This window comes from Dipodomys merriami, unplaced genomic scaffold (genome assembly GCF_024711535.1).
Source record: "Dipodomys merriami isolate MVZ:Mamm:240054 unplaced genomic scaffold, mDipMer1.0.p SCAF_60, whole genome shotgun sequence".
Taxonomy (NCBI): Eukaryota; Metazoa; Chordata; class Mammalia; order Rodentia; family Heteromyidae; genus Dipodomys; species Dipodomys merriami.
The window spans coordinates 8,163,287-8,180,618 of NW_027206180.1; the positions used below are offsets into that span (position 1 = coordinate 8,163,287).

Below are 17,332 nucleotides of genomic sequence, written 5' to 3' on the forward strand. Positions count from 1 at the left end.
TGTGTCTTCTCCGTCCTGAAGGTTGGGGTGCCGCTCCTGACTGGAGGGAGGGTGGTTCCCAGCCCCCTGTCACTCAAGGGAATCCTGACTGTCTTTATTTTCTTCTTTTTGTTTGTTTCCTTTCAGCAAGGCAGAGTTCATTTCTGCAGTAGGTGCACCATTACTGACTGCCTTTTTGTTTATTCTCAGAGACTTGGTTCAGTTGGCAAAGGCAGCAGTGAGTGGTGATGAGAAAGCCTTGGACATGTTTAACTGGAGGAAAAGTGGCTTCGGAAGTTTGCTGAAGATGGGGTCTCAAGATGGGCTGTCGTTCTTTGTCAGTCTGACCGATGGTGAGGAACATGGTTTGTGATTACAGGAGTAAAGCATGTTAAGAGAAGTCTGGTCAGGATTTTAGTAACAGTTATTATTCTAACTAGCCTAGATAATCTTTTTTTTTTGGGGGGGGGGTGTTGGTCATGGGGCTTGAACTCTGGGCCCGGGTGCTGTCCCTCAGCTCTTCCTAGTGCCCTACCACTTGAGCCACAGCACCGGCTTTTTCTGCTTATATAGTGCTGAGGAATCGAACCCAGGGCCTCATGCATGCAAAGCAAGCACTCTGCCACTGAGCCACCTTCCCAGCCCTAGCCAAGATAATCTTGAATGTTTCCATTTAGTAAGTCAAGTTTTGTATGAGCCACAGCAATCCCCGATCCTTGAACTGGTCTCACCACCACGGTTAGACACTCAGGAGGGAAGAAAGGACGCCAAGACAAGGCTAGTTGTTGTTGGAGCAACAGTCTAATGCAAGGCAGGAGGTAGAGAAATCCGGACATTGAAAAAGGTCACTCTAGGACTTTCTCTCTAAGCTGCCTTCTACAGCTTAGACAAGGAGAAGTGAGGGAGGTACAGAGAGACCTGGCACGAAATCAGAGAGCACACCAGTAGCACAGCAGCAGTGGGACAGGAAGGGCCTTCCCTGAAAGCACAGGTATAGGGAGGGTGTGGATAAACCCGAGTAGCAACGGAGATGACGTGAGTCACTAAGCTGTAGAACCAGTGTGGTCAGCAGACACCACGACCCTCCACAAGCGCAATGGGAAAGGAGTTGACAGGGACAACTAGGCTGATAAAATAGATATCACACCATCAAATGTGCTATTTCTAAATTCTTACAATGAAGATGTCTTATTTTGGAATTGTCTTTAAGTAGATAGAAATGGCTGCGTGTGAGTGTCACAGAAACACAGATAAGCCAGGGCCCCTAAAGTGACCCTCCTCTGTCCCCAGGGTCGGTGCACTATGTGGATGAGAAGGGTAAGACCACCCAGGTGGCATCCACAGACAGCGCCATCCAGACGCTCTTCTACATTGAGAAGAGAGAGGCACTGGTGGTGGTCACAGAGAAGCTTCTACTGTCCCTTTACGTGGTGACACCTGAGGGGGAGGCTGAAGAAGTGATGAAGGCAAGTAGGAAAATGGGCTCATGCTGAGAATTGGGGGCCAAGTTCTCATGCCTACCTTGAGTGTCCTTTCTGTCTTTTTTTTTTTTTTTTTTTTTTTGTCAGTCATGGGGCTTGAACTCTGGGCCTGGGCGCTGTCCCTCAGCTCTTCAGCTCAAGGCAAGCGCTCTACCACTTGATCTACAGCGCCACTTCCGGTTTTCTAGTGGTTTGTTGGAGATAGGAGTCTCATGGTCTTTCTTGCCTGGGCTGGCTTTGAACCGCGATTCTCAGATCTCAGCCTCCTGAGTAGCTAGGATTACAGGCGTGAGCCACCGGCACCCGGCTTCCTTTCTGTCTTGATGAGCAAGACTGGACAGCTGCAGCCACGGTTCAGGGACATCTAAACTGGCTATTCAGGCTTACTTTTATACCATGGGTAGGTCAGTCCATACAGGTAAGGGAAACAAGGTTTTCCAGTAATTGAGTAAGTGGAAGGAGTATTGGGGGAGCCTGCACTAGCTCCTGGACTGCAGCCACTCAGTGGGCTAGCTCACACGCCGTGGAACATGACAGATGCCACCTCTCGCTGCACCAGGGCTCCATCCTCCCTTAGGAATTCTCTGGGCCTAATTCCCTCCTAAAGGTCCAGTCTTTGCATATATACATCTTGAAAAACAAGTTCACATCTCCATTTGCATGGTTTGTCCTGTAGTCCCTCCACCTGGGGCATCTGAAGCCCAGATGCCAGGCTCACAGAATCTGGAGCTGGCATCTCAGCAGGGGTCACAGGCTTCCTTCAGCTGTGTTGTCCTCATACAGGTGAAGCTGAGTGGGAAAACCGGTCACCGGGCAGACATCGCTTTGATTGAGGGCAGCCTTCTTGTGATGGCCATAGGGGAAGCTGTCCTCAGGTAAGAGCTTATCTCCATTCAAATGCATGCTTCTAGAAAATTCTGCCAGAAACAAGCTTTTTTTTTTCCCAATCCTGAAGCTTAAACTTGGGGCATGGACACTGACCCTGAACCTTTTTTTGTTTGTTTGTTTTTTTGGGTCTGGTCATGGGGCCTGAACTCTGGGCCTGGACGCTGTCCCTCAGCTCTTTAGCTCAAGGCTAGCGCTCTATCACTGGAGACACAGCACCGCGTCTGGCTTTTTTCTTTTTTGCTTATGTGGTGCTGAGGAATCAAACCCAGGGCCTCTGGCATGCAAGGCATGTGCTCTACCACTGAGCCACCTTCCCAGCCCCGACCCTGAACCTTTTTGTGTTCAACACTAGCCCTCTACCACGTGAGCCACAGCACCACTTCCAGCCTTTTCTGAGTAGTTTATTGGAGATGAGTGTCTCATGGAGTTTCCTGCCCAGGCTGACTTCAGATCCTCAGATCTCAGACTCCTGAGTAGCTAGGATTAAGGTGTGAGCCACCAGCACCCAGCTGGTATGATGAATTTTTATAATTAGAAATAACATGCTCAACCACCTCTCAGAGGAGGAACAAAGCATAGAGGCCCCAAGAGACCACATCCACCTGGCTCACCTCCCTGCAGTCCGTTGCCCCAGCCAATAGCGTGACCCCTTTGTCCACCCCTGGAATGGCTTGCCTGCTATTGGGAGGGTTCTGTTTTGGTTTTTGAGATGAGATCTCTAGCTCCTGTATTCAAACAATATTCCTATCTCCTGTCTAGGTATGTATCACCAAAACTTCCTCTGCAGGAAATGAATAGAATTTACACTTGGTTCAGGGGCTTCTGGTGTTGCTTAATGTGATTAGGGTTTGAGTCTTCTCTGCATGACCTAATGTCATATATGAACCACCTGTAAGAAACTGCTCTTTAACTATCAAAAAAGATCATAAAGTAGTTATAAACATCCTTTTTTTTTTTTTTTGGTCGTGGGGCTTGAACTCTGGTCTGGGCACTGTCTCTGCGCTCTTCAGCTGAAGGCAAGTGCTCTACCGCTTGAGCCACAGCGCCACTTCCGGTTTTCTACTGGTTTATTGGAGATAGGAGTCTCACGGACTTTCCTCCCTCGGCTGACTTTACTTATTTTTTTATTTTTATTTTTTTTGGGGGGTCCAATCATGGGGCCTGAACTCTGGGCCTGGGCGCTGTCCCTCAGCTCTTCAGCTCAAGGCTAGTGTTCTACCACTTGAGCCACAGCACCACTTCCGGCTTTTATCTTTTTGCTTATGTGGTACTGAGGAATCGAACCCAGGGCCTCATGCATGCAAGGCAAGTGTTCTACCACTGAGCCACCTTCCCAGCCCCCCGGGCTGGCTTTAAACTGTGATCCTCAGATCTCAGCCTCCTGAGTAGCTAGGATTGCAGGCATGAGCCACCAGTACCCAGCTTCTCTTTTATACTACGAATCTGGACACGCTAGCCTTTGCCCGGTCTTAAGTTTGCTGCACAGGTTCAACTCTTTTGAGCAGAGGGAAGGGGAGAGGGAGGTCTCTAACACAGCCTTGACGGCGCTTTCCTCTTCCCTTGCAGATTCTGGGACTTGGAACGAGGAGAAAATTATATACTAAGTCCAGAGGAGAAGTTTGGCTTTGAAAAAGGAGAAAATATAAACTGTGTTTGTTACTGTAAAGCCAAAGGTGAGATTACTTGACTTCTCATGAAAGAAACAAAACCTGGCCCGCAGCAGTAGCTCTCACTTACAGTCTTATCTACTTATGTGGCCTGAGATCAGGGGATTGACATTTCAAGTCAGAATAGGTAATAAATTTTCTATTTACCAGCAAAGATGCCAGACTGGAGCCAGGTGCTGTTTGCTCACACCTGTAATCCTAGCTACTCAGGAGGCTGAGATTTGAGCATCATGGTTCAAAGCCAGCCCGGGCAGGAAAAGTCATGAAACTCTTATCTCTAATAAACCACCCAGAAAACCTGAAGAAGAGCTGTGGCTCACATTGGTAGAGCACTAGCCTTGAGCTGAAGAGCTGAGGAACAGTGCCCAGGCCCAAAGTTCAAGCCCCATGACCAAACAAAAAAACAACAATACTTTCTTTGCATGCGCGCTCATGTGCACACGTACTGGGTCTTGAACTCAGCCTCAACAGGCTAGTGCACCAACACTTGAGCCACAACTCTACTTCCAGCTTTTTGTGGTTAATTAGAGATAAGAGTCTCATGAAGTTTCCTGCCTGAGCTGACTTTGAACTGTGATTTTCAGATCTCAACCTCCTAAGTAGCTAGGATTACAGGTGTGAGCCACCAGCACCTGACTTAATCCACTTTTCAACTCAATTCCCATGCACTTTGTTTTCACCTCTAGGTCTTCTGGCAGCTGGTACCAGTAAAGGGCAAATAGCCATGTGGAGAAAAGTGCCAGGCCTTCCAGGCAGCCGTGGGGTAGAAGGAAAGGATGCGTGGGCCCTCCGGACGCCCACTGAGCTTGAAGGAAACATCACACAAATAAAGGTATAGCTCTACAGGGTGCTTAATATGCCCTTTTTCTGCTTCACAAAATGGAGGAAGGAATTGGCTTTGGACCTATTTCTACCAATGATTTAAGGCTATATAACCAATAATGTTATGTTAGAGTATATTTAAAAAAAACTAACAGTAACAAAGCTTAAAGTGGAGCACGGCAGCCAGGCATGTGCTGTAATGCCTTAAATCCCCACACTATGGAGGCCAAGAGCTGAAGACCAGCCTAGACTTCATAGCAAGATAGATAGGTAGGTAGGTATGTAGGTAGGTAGGTAGATAGATAGATAGATAGAGATAGATAGATAGATAGATAGATAGATAGATAGATAGATAGATAGATGTCTTTTGGGTTTCAGAATTTCAGATGAGGGACTAGAAGCCTGTATAAATACGTTTCTGTCCATCTGTTATCCATCGTTCTTTCTTCTTTCTTTCTTTTTTTTTTGGGGGGGGGGTCCAGTTGTGGGGCCTGAATTCTGAACTCTGGGCCTGGGCGCTGTCCCTCAGCTCTTCAGCTCAAGGCTAGTGCTCTACCACTTGAGTCAGTGCCACTTCCAGCTTTTTTCTTTTTGCTTATGTGGTGCTGAGGAATTGAACCCAGGGCCTCATGCATTTGAGGCAAGCACTCTACTACTGAGCCAATTTCCCAGTCCCTGTTACCCATCTTTCTATCTCTGATATGATTCACCTGTTTTTGTCAGTTGTAGGGCTTGAACTCTGGGCTTGGGAGCTGTCCCTGCACTCTTCAGCTCAAGGCTAGCACTCTACCATTTGAGCCACAGTGCCACTTCTGACTTTTGGTAGTTAATTGGAGATGAGCCACCAGCACCAGGCATGGTTTTTGTTTGTTTTTTGTTTGTTTTTGCCAGTCCTGGATCTTGGACTCAGGGCCTGGGTGCTCTCCCTGAGCCTCTCTGCACTCAAGGCTAGTGCTCTACCATTTGAGCCACAGCACCATTTCCCATTATTGAGTAGTTTATTGGAGATAAGAGTCTCATGGGGATTTTTCTGCCCAGGCTGGCTTCAAATGGCAATTCTTAGATCTCAGCCTCCTTTATAGCTAAGATTGCAGGCCTGAGCCACTGGCACCCAGCCAAATGGTTTTTAGTATCTTCATAGAATTCTTCATACAGCGCTTGCCTTGCATGCATGAAGCCCTGGGTTGGATTCCTCAGCACCACATAAGCAAAAAAGAAAAAAGCCAGAAATGGCGCTGTGGTTCAAGTGGTAGAGCGCTAGCCTTGAGCTGAAGAGCTGAGGGACAGTGCCCAGGCCCAGAGTTCAGGCCCCATGACTGGACCTCCAAAAAAAAAAATTCTTCAGATACCTCCATGATTAATTTTTTTTCTCCACAATAAATCTTAGAACATTTTGGTCACTGTAAAAACATTCATGCCGGGCGTTGGTGGCTCTCGCCTGTAATCCTAACTATTCAGGAGGCTGAGATCTGAGGATTGCGGTTCAAAGTCAGCCTAGGCAGGAAAGTCTGAGAGACTGTTATCTCCAATTAACCACAAGAAAACCAGAAGTGGCGCTGTAGCTCAAGTGGTAGAGCACTGGCCTTGAACTGAAGAGCTGAGGGACAGTGCCCAAGCCAGGAGATCAAGCCCCACGACCAATTGGCGGGGGAGGGGGGGAGGTCCAGAATCCATACCCCTTCTCCATTTCCCTTTTCAGCTGTAGGAAGCTTGTAATCTATTTTGTGTCCCTCTGGAGTTTCCTATTCTGAACATTGCACCAGAGTAGAATCATGTAACCTGCTGTCCCTGTGGCTGCTGCTGTCACTGAGCACCATGTTTTCTACTTCCTCCATGCCGTGTCACTTGTCAGGGTTCGGTGTTTATGCTTGAGTTATGTATCATCGCATGACTGGAGTACAGTCTGCTTATCTGTTCATCGGCTCATAGACATTTCGGACAGTAACCGAATGATGCTGCTGTGACGTTTGTTACATGACTTTCTGTATGAACATATGCTGTATTTTTCTTGGGCTTTTGATTTTTTATATATAATTTATTTCCCTTTATTGATGTGCTGTCTCCAACAACATGTATGACTATACACCTTCCCTCACGTGATCAAGCATGGCTTATTGTAATGAGAGTATCTGTAGCAGCTACTTTGAACCTCTTGTTAGGTGAGCTTCTCACATGTCTTATTCTTTTTCTTTGCACACGGGACTGCAGTGGGGCTCCAGAAAGAATCTTCTGGCGGTGAGCACCATCAGCTCCGTGTCCATCCTCAGTGAGCAGGCCATGTCCTCACACTTCAACCAGCAAGTGGCTGCCGTACAGATCTCTCCCAGTTTACTCAACGTGTGCTTCCTGTCCACGGGAAGCTCGCACAGCCTGCGCACAGACATGCATATCAGCGGAGTGTTTGTCACCAAGGTGACTCCCGGGGCAGCTACTGGGGTCACACGCGGAGCTTCAACACCGCCCACTTATTGGTTGGGGGGATTCAGGATAGCAAGGAGCCTCCACATCCAGTTCCATCCTGGATTGCCTTTCTGAGTCTCCATGTGTGTCATATTTATAAAGAAAGTAATCATCAAAACTCGGGGGCATTTTGTCTGTGGGAGCTACAGTGGCCCAATGCTGGGCTGAGGTGCGGACCCTGCAGTGGAGAGAGGGGGGCAGGCTTTGGCAGTGTGTGGTGTCTGTAGTCTGCATCCACTCTTCCTGACCTTTACTTTTGGACATGTTTGTCTTAGGATGCTGTGGCTGTGTGGAATGGAAAACAGATAGCGATCTTTGAGCCTTCTGGAACCACCTTACGGAATGCAGGTGGGAGTTTCCTCACACCCGCAGGGTGTTGGCACATGGGGTGACCCTCACATCAGTTTCCCTGCCCACACTGGGGCTCTGGTCTATGCTGCCAGGGCCTCCCACACCACAGCCTATTGATTTCAGTCAACATCATTGAAAACCACAAGACCTGCGCTCGCCAACCTGCCTGGGCTCCCTGATTCCTGGATGTTCTGGAATTACCAGCTGCTGCTGGGTCAGTGCTTATCTTTCATTCTAGGTTCCTTCCTGTGTGAGTCCCCTGTGTTAGCGATGTATGAGGAAAGTGTTTATACAGTGGAGCCAAACCGAGTTCAAGTTCGGACCTGGCAGGTAAGTGGCTGCTGTGAATTGTGATAATGAAGAAAACCAGAGCAGTCCCAGATTCTTTCTCTAGATTGAGCCAGAGCCTTTGTTGACTTTGTCTGCCTCTATCCGATTTCCCACCAAGTGATTCGTCCAAGTGGATTATAAGGAAGCCACTTCATCCATGGCTATTGGGACCTCTGAAACTGGGAAGCAGGGCTAGATAGTGCCTTTGGCAGTGAAAAGGACCACTTTGCTGGCCTTTGAATACACGGGGCTGGGCTGAGTGTCTCCAGATGGGCTGTTCCTTGTGTGAGGGAGAAGCTGGGAGGGGAGCAGTGTAGAGTCAGACAGCCCTTCCCATGTCTGCATCCCACACCATGTTGCCAGACTCTAATATAACTTGGTGTTAGCTTCCTGTGGCTGCTGTAACATCACCACAAACAACGTAGCTTCAGAGAACAGAAATTTACTCTCTCAGTTGTACAAGCTGTTGTTGAATCCGGATGTTCTCAGGGCTTATTGCTTTGGGAGCCTCTTCATAGGCCTCTTCTGCCTCTCTTGGCTTCCGGGAGCCAGAAACGCTGGCGATTGTTGGTGTCATTGGCTCGCAGAGCACTCGCTTCACTCTGCCCTATCTTCACACACGGTATCTTTCCGCGTCTTCTTTCTTGTCTCTAATCACACTTTGACTCAGTAAGTGCCTGCTTAACATGAATGAGGTCCTGGGTTCTATCTCCAGCATGAAAAATAAACACTCCTCATTGGGTATAAGGCCCATGCTAAATCAGAATGATTTTCCAAAATCCTTAATCACGTCTCTAAATACCAAATGCGGTCTGATCCACAGGTTTCAAGTAGAGATACCTTTTGGGAAGCCATGGCCACCGCCAGGCCACTACATGCAGCAGCATTCTGTGACAAGATCACAGCTAGTTTTAGCTAGGTTGTGATTTTTATCGCTGGAATCCCTGTGGTTCCCTGTGACTGTCCGACGGGGCCCTTTCATGGCATTGGCATCTAGTGAGTAGCCAGACAGTAAAGAGTACAGTGATAAGAGAAGACGAAAGGGAGGGCACAGAAAGAACAGCTCCAAGTCCTATCTTCCCCTGCCAGTTTGCATCTTTAGGTTCCTGGGTGATGTGCCCGTCCCTGCCTTACCCACAGTAATGCCGCGTGCTCTGCTCAGTGGGCTGTGCCAGCTGACCCAAGAATGTTGAGTAACAAAAATGGAGAGCCATGGGAGCTGCAGTCCTGAATTCTGGTTTCCTCTTTCCTCAGGGGACGGTCAAGCAACTGCTGCTGTTTTCTGAGACTGAAGGGAACCCCTGCATCCTGGACATCTGTGGGACTTTCCTGGTTGTGGGGACAGACTTAGCTCACTTCAAAAGCTTTGATCTTTCCCGAAGGTACAACTTTTGTCCAAATTGAAGTATTAACTGTGTGTTGGTAGAAAATAAGATCCATGCCAGAAATCTCCTTAGATTTGAACATTCTTGTGCCACCTCATTTTTAATATGCCTCAGGTCTTGGCCTTGGTGTGAGGGGCTACACTGCAGGAGGAGGCAGGGCATGGGGGTGTTTGTGGGCAGGGTATTTCTGTTTGATGTATTCGTCAAAGCCAGGCTGGCTCTCTGCAGCAAGTGTGAACATCACTTAGAAGACTGGGGGACCCCAGAGTGGAATACAGAGGGTACAGAATGTTAGCTCACAGATCCCAGTAGAGGGATGTCCTACTCCATTCCTCAACAGAGCCCCTCTAACCTGCCAAGGTTTTCAAAAACTAGGCAAGTCTGAGAACCTAGCTAGAGGAGTCTAAAGAAACATGAAGAGGGGGTTGGGAAGGTGGCTCAGTGGTAGAGTGCTTGCCTTGCATGCCTGAGGCCCTGGGTTCAATTTCTCAGCACCACATAAGCAAAAAGAAAAAAGCCAGAAGTGGCACTGTGGCTCAAGTGGTAGAGCGCTAGCCTTGAGCTGAAGAGCTGAGGGACAGTGCCCAGGCCCAGAGTTCAGGCCCCACGACCAGACCCAAAAAAAAAAAAAAAAAAGAAACATGAAGAGTAAGCCAGGCCCCAGTGGCTCACGCCTGTAATCCTAGCTACTCAGGAGGCTGAGATCTAAGGATCGCAGTTCAAAGCCAGCCCTGGCAAGAAAGTCCATGAAACTCTTATCTCCCAATAAACCACCAGAAAACTGGAAGTAGGGTTGTAGCTCAAGTGGCAAAACACTAGCCTTGAGCTGGTAAAACGCTAGACTTGAGCTGAAGAGCTGAGGGACAGCGCCCAGGCCCAGAGTTTAGGTCCCACGACCAACAACAACAAAAAAAGAAATATGAAGAGTAAACATCACATGGGCTCTTGGGAACAAGGTATATAACAGAGCCGCACTACATTCTGAGGATCATTTCTGGCAGTAAACCAGGACCTGCTGGAGGTTGCTAGCAGAGGAAGGATGAGGGATTTTCCCTGCCTGCAGTAGAGGCCCATAGCATGATAGAAAGGGAGGCACAAGGTGGGGAGCAGCATTGTCTGACAAGAGGAAAGCATTTGCTGAAAACAACAGCATGGCCCTCACAGACCCGCTGTGTCCCAGGTCTGTTCCAGCGCGCCCCTCCCCACACTGCGTTCCAGGCCTGGCCTGGCTCCTGGGCACCTGTGATGCCAGAATGAGAAGCAGCAAGCTGCTAGGCAGAACTCACCATAAGCCAGCGTCCTGCAGTCAGAGAGGAAGGGCCCTGTCAGTGACTTGTGCAAGGAAGGAGAAGGCTGGCAGGTGTGAAGAGCACCTGGCATTGATGCCGACCCCTCTGCTCCCACAGGGAGGCCAAGGTGCACTGCAACTGTAAGAACCTGGCTGAGCTGCTCCCTGGAGTGGGGGCCATCTCTTCCCTCCGGTGCAATGCCAGTGGAAGCAAGATCAGCATCCTGCTCAGTAAGGTAGCTCACACGTGTCCTTGCTGCTGTGGTCTGCGGGGGGGGGGGGGGGGGGGGGGAGGGGGGGGCCTCTGGACCCCACTTACTCGCTTCCACTTGCTCTGGCTGTGTCCTCTTCTGGGTAATTCTTTGAGTTCAAGGCCAACCCTTCATCTCTTCTCCCTACCTTCCACATTATTTGAAGCCAGCCCAGGCAAACAAATCTGTGAGACTTTTTTTTTTTTTTTTTTTTTTTTTGTCGGTCGTGGGGCTTGAACTCTGGGCCTGGGCACTGTCCCTCAGCTCTTCAGCTCAAGGCGAGCGCTCTACCACTTGAGCTACAGCGCCACTTCCGGTTTTCTGGTGGTTTATTGAAGATAGGATTCTCACGGTCTCTCCTGCCTGGGCTGGCTTTGAACCACGATCCTCAGATCTCAGCCTCCTGAGTAGCTAGGATGACAGGCGTGAGCCACCAGCGCCCGGCTGTAAGACTTTTATCTCCAGTCAACCAGCAAAAAGCCAAAACTGGAGGTGTGGCTTAAATGCAAAGTGTATTTATAATTTCTAGTTCTATAATATAATATGCATGAAATAACAAAGTAGTATCTCAAAACTGTTGAGGATAAAGGAAAGTTTCTCTTCAAATTTTGAATCTTGAGAGTATTCTACCTTGGAAGGCAGTGTGGCTAACGGCAGGGTGTTTCTCTCGTGCATTATATAGAGCCAGGGTCACAGGCCGGACAACGCTGTCCTGTCTTCTCTTTTGTAGACTGACAACAGCCCCGATTCCAAACTCTGCTTCTATGACGTTGAGATGGACATGGTGACTGTCTTCGACTTTAAGACTGGGCAGATTGACCAGCGAGAGACACTCTCCTTTAACGGGCACGAGACTAACAAGTAAATGTGGCGGGAGGATTTTGTTGAGAACGGTTTTTGCTTCTCAATTTCCAGGCAGGTTGTTTGCTAAGTTATATTCCAAACTTCAGAGGACCTTACAACAGTTACTAGTAATACAGACAAAAAGTAAAAGCTAGGAGCTGGTGACTCAAACCTGTAATCCTAGCTACTCAGGAGGCTGAGGTCTGAGGGTCATGGTTTGAAGCCAGTCCAGGCAGGAAAGTCTGTGAGCCTCTTATCTCCAATAAATTACTGAAAAAGCTGGAAGTAATGCTTTGGCTCAAGTGGTAGAGCACTAAACTTGAGTGAAAGAAGCTTAGGAGGGGCTGGGAAGGTGACTCAGTGGGTAGAGTGTTTGCCTTGCATGCCTGAGGCCCTGGGTTTGATTCCTCAGCACCACATAAGCAAAAAGAAAAAAGCCGGAAGTGGCGTTGTGGCTCAAGTGGTAGAACGCTAGCCTTGAGCTGAAGAGCTGAAGGACAGCGCCCAGGCCCAGAGTTCAGGCCCCACGACTGGACCAAAAAAAAAAAAAAGCTTAGGAACAGTGCTTTGGTTCAGAGTTCAAGGCCCAAGACTGGCCAACAAAAAAGGGAGGGTGAGTATGGGGGATGCTCAAAGGTAGACTACTTGTCTAGCAAGCGTGAGGCCTGAGTTCTAGACTCTAGAAGATCTCCAGACCTATACGTCATCAAACTGGACCTCACTGAACTTGAAGACTGATCTGATGCCTGAAAGTCTGAATGAGTGTTCCTATAGGACACACGCTCATGTTGGGTGCAAAGGGCCACCATCATGGTGGCTGGCTGAGGCCCTCCTCCATGGCTATGGGTAGTGTTAACAAAAATGCTCTTCTCAGAGTTCAAGGTGGATCTTCTCTTCTGTTTTAGGAACCGTGTCTTTGCGGATGAGAGTCTGACAAATTACATTCCTGTAAGCCATTTCTGGGATCAGAGCGAGCCGCGGCTTTTTGTGTGTGAGGCTGTGCAGGAGGCACACGGAGCATCGCCGCAGGCTGCAGAGCGGCAGCCCCCCCTGGAGGACAGCAGCAGACGCTCGGTACCTCCTGCTTTACTGCATCACAGCTTCATGAAAGGGCTCACGGGAGAGTGAGTAGGAAAACTCATTCATGTGGAGTAGACGATCTGCTTCCTGCTTCCCATTGAATGAAGTGACACTGGAGCGTCAGGCCCCACATTCCCACGCCAGCCAGCTGGCGCAGGTCAGCCCACCCTCAGCCCACAGGACTGGGCTCCAGCCAGATTACTCCACTCATGTTTATGGTCACAGTCTGCTCTAGGATCAGCAGCTGGTGTCAGTGCCTTGAAGTTCTCAAGAGCAAACTCGGGCCTGGATCCTAAATGCGAGGTGGAAAAATGTTGAGATATCCTCTCTGTCATTGAATGAGGAAAACAAAGAAAATTGGCAGAGGAATTATGCTGTTAGGGCCAGGGAGCAATGAAAACAGTACCTAGCTGAGTGAAAGGAGACGGCATGTTAGTGGGAAGGGTATTTCCTGGCCATTTGATTGAGTTCCTTTCATCTTCTGTGAGGGTAACGTGCAGTTGTAAGCATTCACACTGCCATGTGGAAAGGTCCGCCTTCTCGCCCCTTACTAGTTCCGATTCAGAAATTCCTGCACACCATAAGGCCCAACTCTCACTAGTCCTCCAAAGCAAAGCAGAAAGCCTCTGTTGCTCTTGACTTTTTGTTGTTGTTGTTGGTCGTGGGGCTTGAACTCTGGGCCTGGGCGCTGTCCCTCAGCTCTTCAGCTCAAGGCGAGCGCTCTACCACTTGAGCCACAGCGCCACTTCTGGTTGTCTGGCAGTTAATTGGGGATAAGAGTCTTACAGACTTTCCTGCCCAGGCTGGCTTTGAACCAGATCTTAGCCTCCTCTACCAGTTCAGGTAGAAGGGATCCCCAGGGTCTGCTTGTCACAGACTTACAAGGTGCATCTCTCTGGGAAGCATCTTGGTTCTTCAGCATGGGCTGATGAGGGCTGAGAAGCCCTGGCAGGGAGGTGTAGAGGTCAGGCCCCGAAGGGGAGCCTGGCTATGTCTGTGCGCGCTCCTTCCTGTGTTTTCTGGGTTTCATAAAACACCTTGGCAATGAAAATGAAAACCAAGAAGAATATGAAAACTGGAATAATTAGTGTCCTTTCTCTCAGGAAGGTGTTTTGATTTTGTCATTCTTCGCTTCTGAAGAACATGGCTTCCTGCTCCATGACAGCTTCCCCCTTCCCTCTGCCTACCAGACCCTCCTGGGGGTGGAAGTACCCCACTATTACTTCACAAAAAAGGTATGTGTCCCTGAGGCATTTTCCAAGTCATTACATAATGCCATATGTATGGGATTGCACAGTCACTAGAGGGTGGCATATGAACATCTTATGTATTATATTTGTATGTACATTGAAATGGAGTTGATCTTCATGAAGATGAAGAAGGAAGAGTTCTTGTGACTTAGCAAGCTCAAGGACTCGCTGCTCTGTCTGTGCAGCCTTCCTTGACGGCCTCATTTTAAATAGATTTTCCAACCACTGGGCTGATGGTTTTCTAAATTTCATTCTTACTTTGCTTTTTTTTTTTTTTTTGGTTGGTTGGTTGGTTGTGGTTGTATGGCTTGAACCCTGGGCCTGGACGCTGTCCCTCAGCTCTTCAGCTCAAGGCTAATGCTCTACTGCTTGAGCCACAGCACCACTTCCACTTCCAGTTTTCTGGTGCTTTATTGGAGATAAGAGTCTTACAGACTTTCCTGCCCGGGCTGGCTTTGAACTGTGATCCTCAGCTCTCAGCTTCCTGAGTGGGTAGGATTATAGGTATGAGCCACTGGCACCCAGCTACTTCGAATTTCTTATGTGCTTTAATGTCTCTTTGATTTGAGAAATCAAATAGTAAAGTTCTTTAAAATTATTTCTATCAGCTGGGTGCTGGTGGCTCACACCTATTACCGTAGCTACTTAGGAGGCTGAGAGCTTAGGATCGAGGTTTGGAACCAGAAAAGTCCATGAGACTCTAATCTCCAGTTAATCACCAGAAAACTGGAAATGGTGCTATGGCTCAAAGTGATACAGCACTAACCTTGAGCAAAAGAGCTCAGAGACAGTGACCAGCCCCTAAGTTCATGCCCCACAACTGACAAAAAATAAAAATTATAATTCTTTCTGTTAAGTTCTTCACGTTAGTGCCACGTGTGGTTTTCGTTTCTTCCCACATTCATACATCTCTCCTCTCTCATTCTCACCTCACATCTGTACCCGCACTCACAGTTGTTGTTCCAGAGAGGAGGACTGTACAGCACAGTCGTAAGTACAGAGCCGGGTTACAGTGTGTTCCCTTGACTTTGTCCTTTCCTCCAGACTTGTCCTGCGTGTTCCACTGTGTTGTATATGCACTTCCCACCCAGTAGAGAGCTTTGCTGAGCCCCTGGGGCTGTTTTGTTTGAGCAGGGCCCCACATCACCTAGCAAAGCTTGCCAGGAGTCTGCCAACTCCAGGTCCCATGTGCACCTGCAGCCTGGGTGGACCTGTGGCCTGCACAGCCCTGTCCCTGATGTCTGTGGACAGTGTGCTTAGTTACCTGTGTTTGCAATGTGGGGAGGATTGTTTGTTTAGCTGTAAAAGCAATGCTGAAGAATAGCCATGAGGCATTTGGTTCTTCTAAAGGCTACCTACTTTATGCTCAGGCATAGTGGAACACACCTGTAATCTCAGCACCCTGGAGCTGGAAGCAGGAGGTTCTCAAGTTTGAATGAACAACAAACATACACATTTACACGTACGTGCATGCATATATACAGGAATAAATAAATAGTTACTGCCTATGTATTTGCCTACGTGCAAATTCCTGTTACGCTGCACCCAGGTGTGCAGCACCCAGGTGTGCAGCGCGCGCTCATTCGGGTGGTCTAGGCGATAATCCAGCAGCTCTTATCCCTAGGACCTGCACGGCGTGGTGGTGATCACACAGTCACGGCTTGACATAGCTAGTCCTCACCTCTCACAGCTGTTGATATCCGCAAGGTGTTCTCAGTGAAGCGGCTTCTAATGAGACCCTAACAGGGCTGACGGGGCTCACGATGGGAAGTCTGGCTGCCGTGCATTATAGTGGAGCAGGCTTTTTTTTTTTTGTGAATAAGGTGTCACTGGTTTCTCTGTACGTTTCCTGACAGTTTCCCACTCATTTAGATCAAACTCTTTAGCTTCCCATTTGAGAGTTTAAAATCTGTGGGCCCAAAACTCAGCCTCCCTAAACTGAGCTGCCTCAGGGCTTTTATTTATGTCCTGTTCTGTTCTGTGCCTGGAAAGGCACAGCCAGGCCTGACGAGCCCCACCACCCTTCCCCGGGCCTGGGCACTTGAGTTGCAGGTCAGCTTCAAAAGAGAAGTGAGGCTGAGTTATTCAGATCTGAGCCAGAGGAAGTCACCGATAGTGCACACCCATAGCCCTAGCCTTGGGAAAGTGCGACCCGAGGACTGCACACTAAAGACTAGCATGGGCTAGTCTTCAGAAGCACACAGAGAAACCGGGTGCCAGTGGCTCGTGCCCGTAATCCTAGCTACTCAGGAGACTGAGATCTGAGGATCACGGTTCAAAGCCAGCTTTGGCAACAAAGGCTGTGAGACTCTTATCTCCAATTGACCACCAGAAACCTGCAAGTGGTGCTGTGGCTCAAATGGTAGAGTAGAGTCCTTGTCTTGAGCTGAAGAGCTCAGGGACAACGCCCAGGCCCACAGTTCAAGCCCCATGACTGACAACACACACAGAAGTCAGAAGTGAGAGGTACAGACTGTTGAGGGACCTGGTCCAGGAAGGGTGTATCATAATTAATCACCTCCACTTGAGAGACGGCCTGCAGAGCTGGGGCTCCAGCCTGGGCAAAGTGCACTGGGCAGTGCCATGTAGAGCAGCACACAAAGAGGTGGGAGCAGGAGAAAGATGGTGGGAGAGCAGTGGGGCCCAGTAGTTCCTGTAGGAAGTGTTGGATGTAGAAAGCTAGAGACCCAGGCTTCTAGGAGTTGGTGGCCCAACCAGTAACCCTAGCTACTCAGGAGGCGGAGATCTGAGCTTCACAGTTTGAAGCCAGCCCAGTGGACTATCTCAGATACTCCTATCTCTTAGCCAGCCAAACCTAGTAGAAATGTGGCTCAAATTTTGGAGTGCCAGCCTTGAGCAAAACTTTTAAAAGGAAGTAGGGAGGGAGAGAACCCAGGTGGGGGTGGGGGTTCAAATCAAGGTATCATGCTTGCTAGGCAGGTACTCGACCACTTGAGCCATGCTCCCAGCCTCTTGTGCTTTAGTTATTGTGGGAATAAGGTCTTGCATTTACGCCTAGACTAGTCTGCATCAAGATGCTCCTATTTATGTTCTTGCATAGCTGAACCACAGGTGCACAGCCCCACACATTGGTTGAGATGAGATCCTGCAAACTTTTTAGCGGAATTGGCCTTAAAACATGATCCTCCTAGTCTCTAATCCCTAGTAGCTAGGATTATAGGTCTGAGCTACCATACTTGGCTAGCAAAAGCCATTTTTAGTTGCTGAGTCTCTGCTGTTAGTGAATTAGAGGCTCA

General features: G+C 48.8%; 1 protein-coding gene across 3 annotated transcripts in view; it reads left to right on the forward strand.

Moving 5' to 3' along the window:
* Nucleotides 1-17,332, forward strand: part of LOC138814677 (intraflagellar transport protein 140 homolog) — a 59,030-nt gene that overhangs the window by 6,726 nt on the left and 34,972 nt on the right. For 2 of the 3 annotated variants that reach the window (XM_070003827.1, XM_070003825.1), the window contains exons 5-18: nucleotides 190-332; nucleotides 1,270-1,445; nucleotides 2,244-2,335; nucleotides 3,915-4,021; nucleotides 4,702-4,847; nucleotides 7,046-7,249; nucleotides 7,573-7,645; nucleotides 7,887-7,978; nucleotides 9,233-9,360; nucleotides 10,770-10,887; nucleotides 11,633-11,763; nucleotides 12,651-12,819; nucleotides 13,929-14,060; nucleotides 15,030-15,065. In XM_070003827.1, coding sequence (XP_069859928.1) covers nucleotides 190-332; nucleotides 1,270-1,445; nucleotides 2,244-2,335; nucleotides 3,915-4,021; nucleotides 4,702-4,847; nucleotides 7,046-7,249; nucleotides 7,573-7,645; nucleotides 7,887-7,978; nucleotides 9,233-9,360; nucleotides 10,770-10,887; nucleotides 11,633-11,763; nucleotides 12,651-12,819; nucleotides 13,929-14,060; nucleotides 15,030-15,065 — 1,747 coding nt within the window. The remainder of the gene's footprint in view (nucleotides 1-189; nucleotides 333-1,269; nucleotides 1,446-2,243; nucleotides 2,336-3,914; nucleotides 4,022-4,701; nucleotides 4,848-7,045; nucleotides 7,250-7,572; nucleotides 7,646-7,886; nucleotides 7,979-9,232; nucleotides 9,361-10,769; nucleotides 10,888-11,632; nucleotides 11,764-12,650; nucleotides 12,820-13,928; nucleotides 14,061-15,029; nucleotides 15,066-17,332) is intronic. The other variant, XM_070003826.1, reaches the window with a different exon arrangement.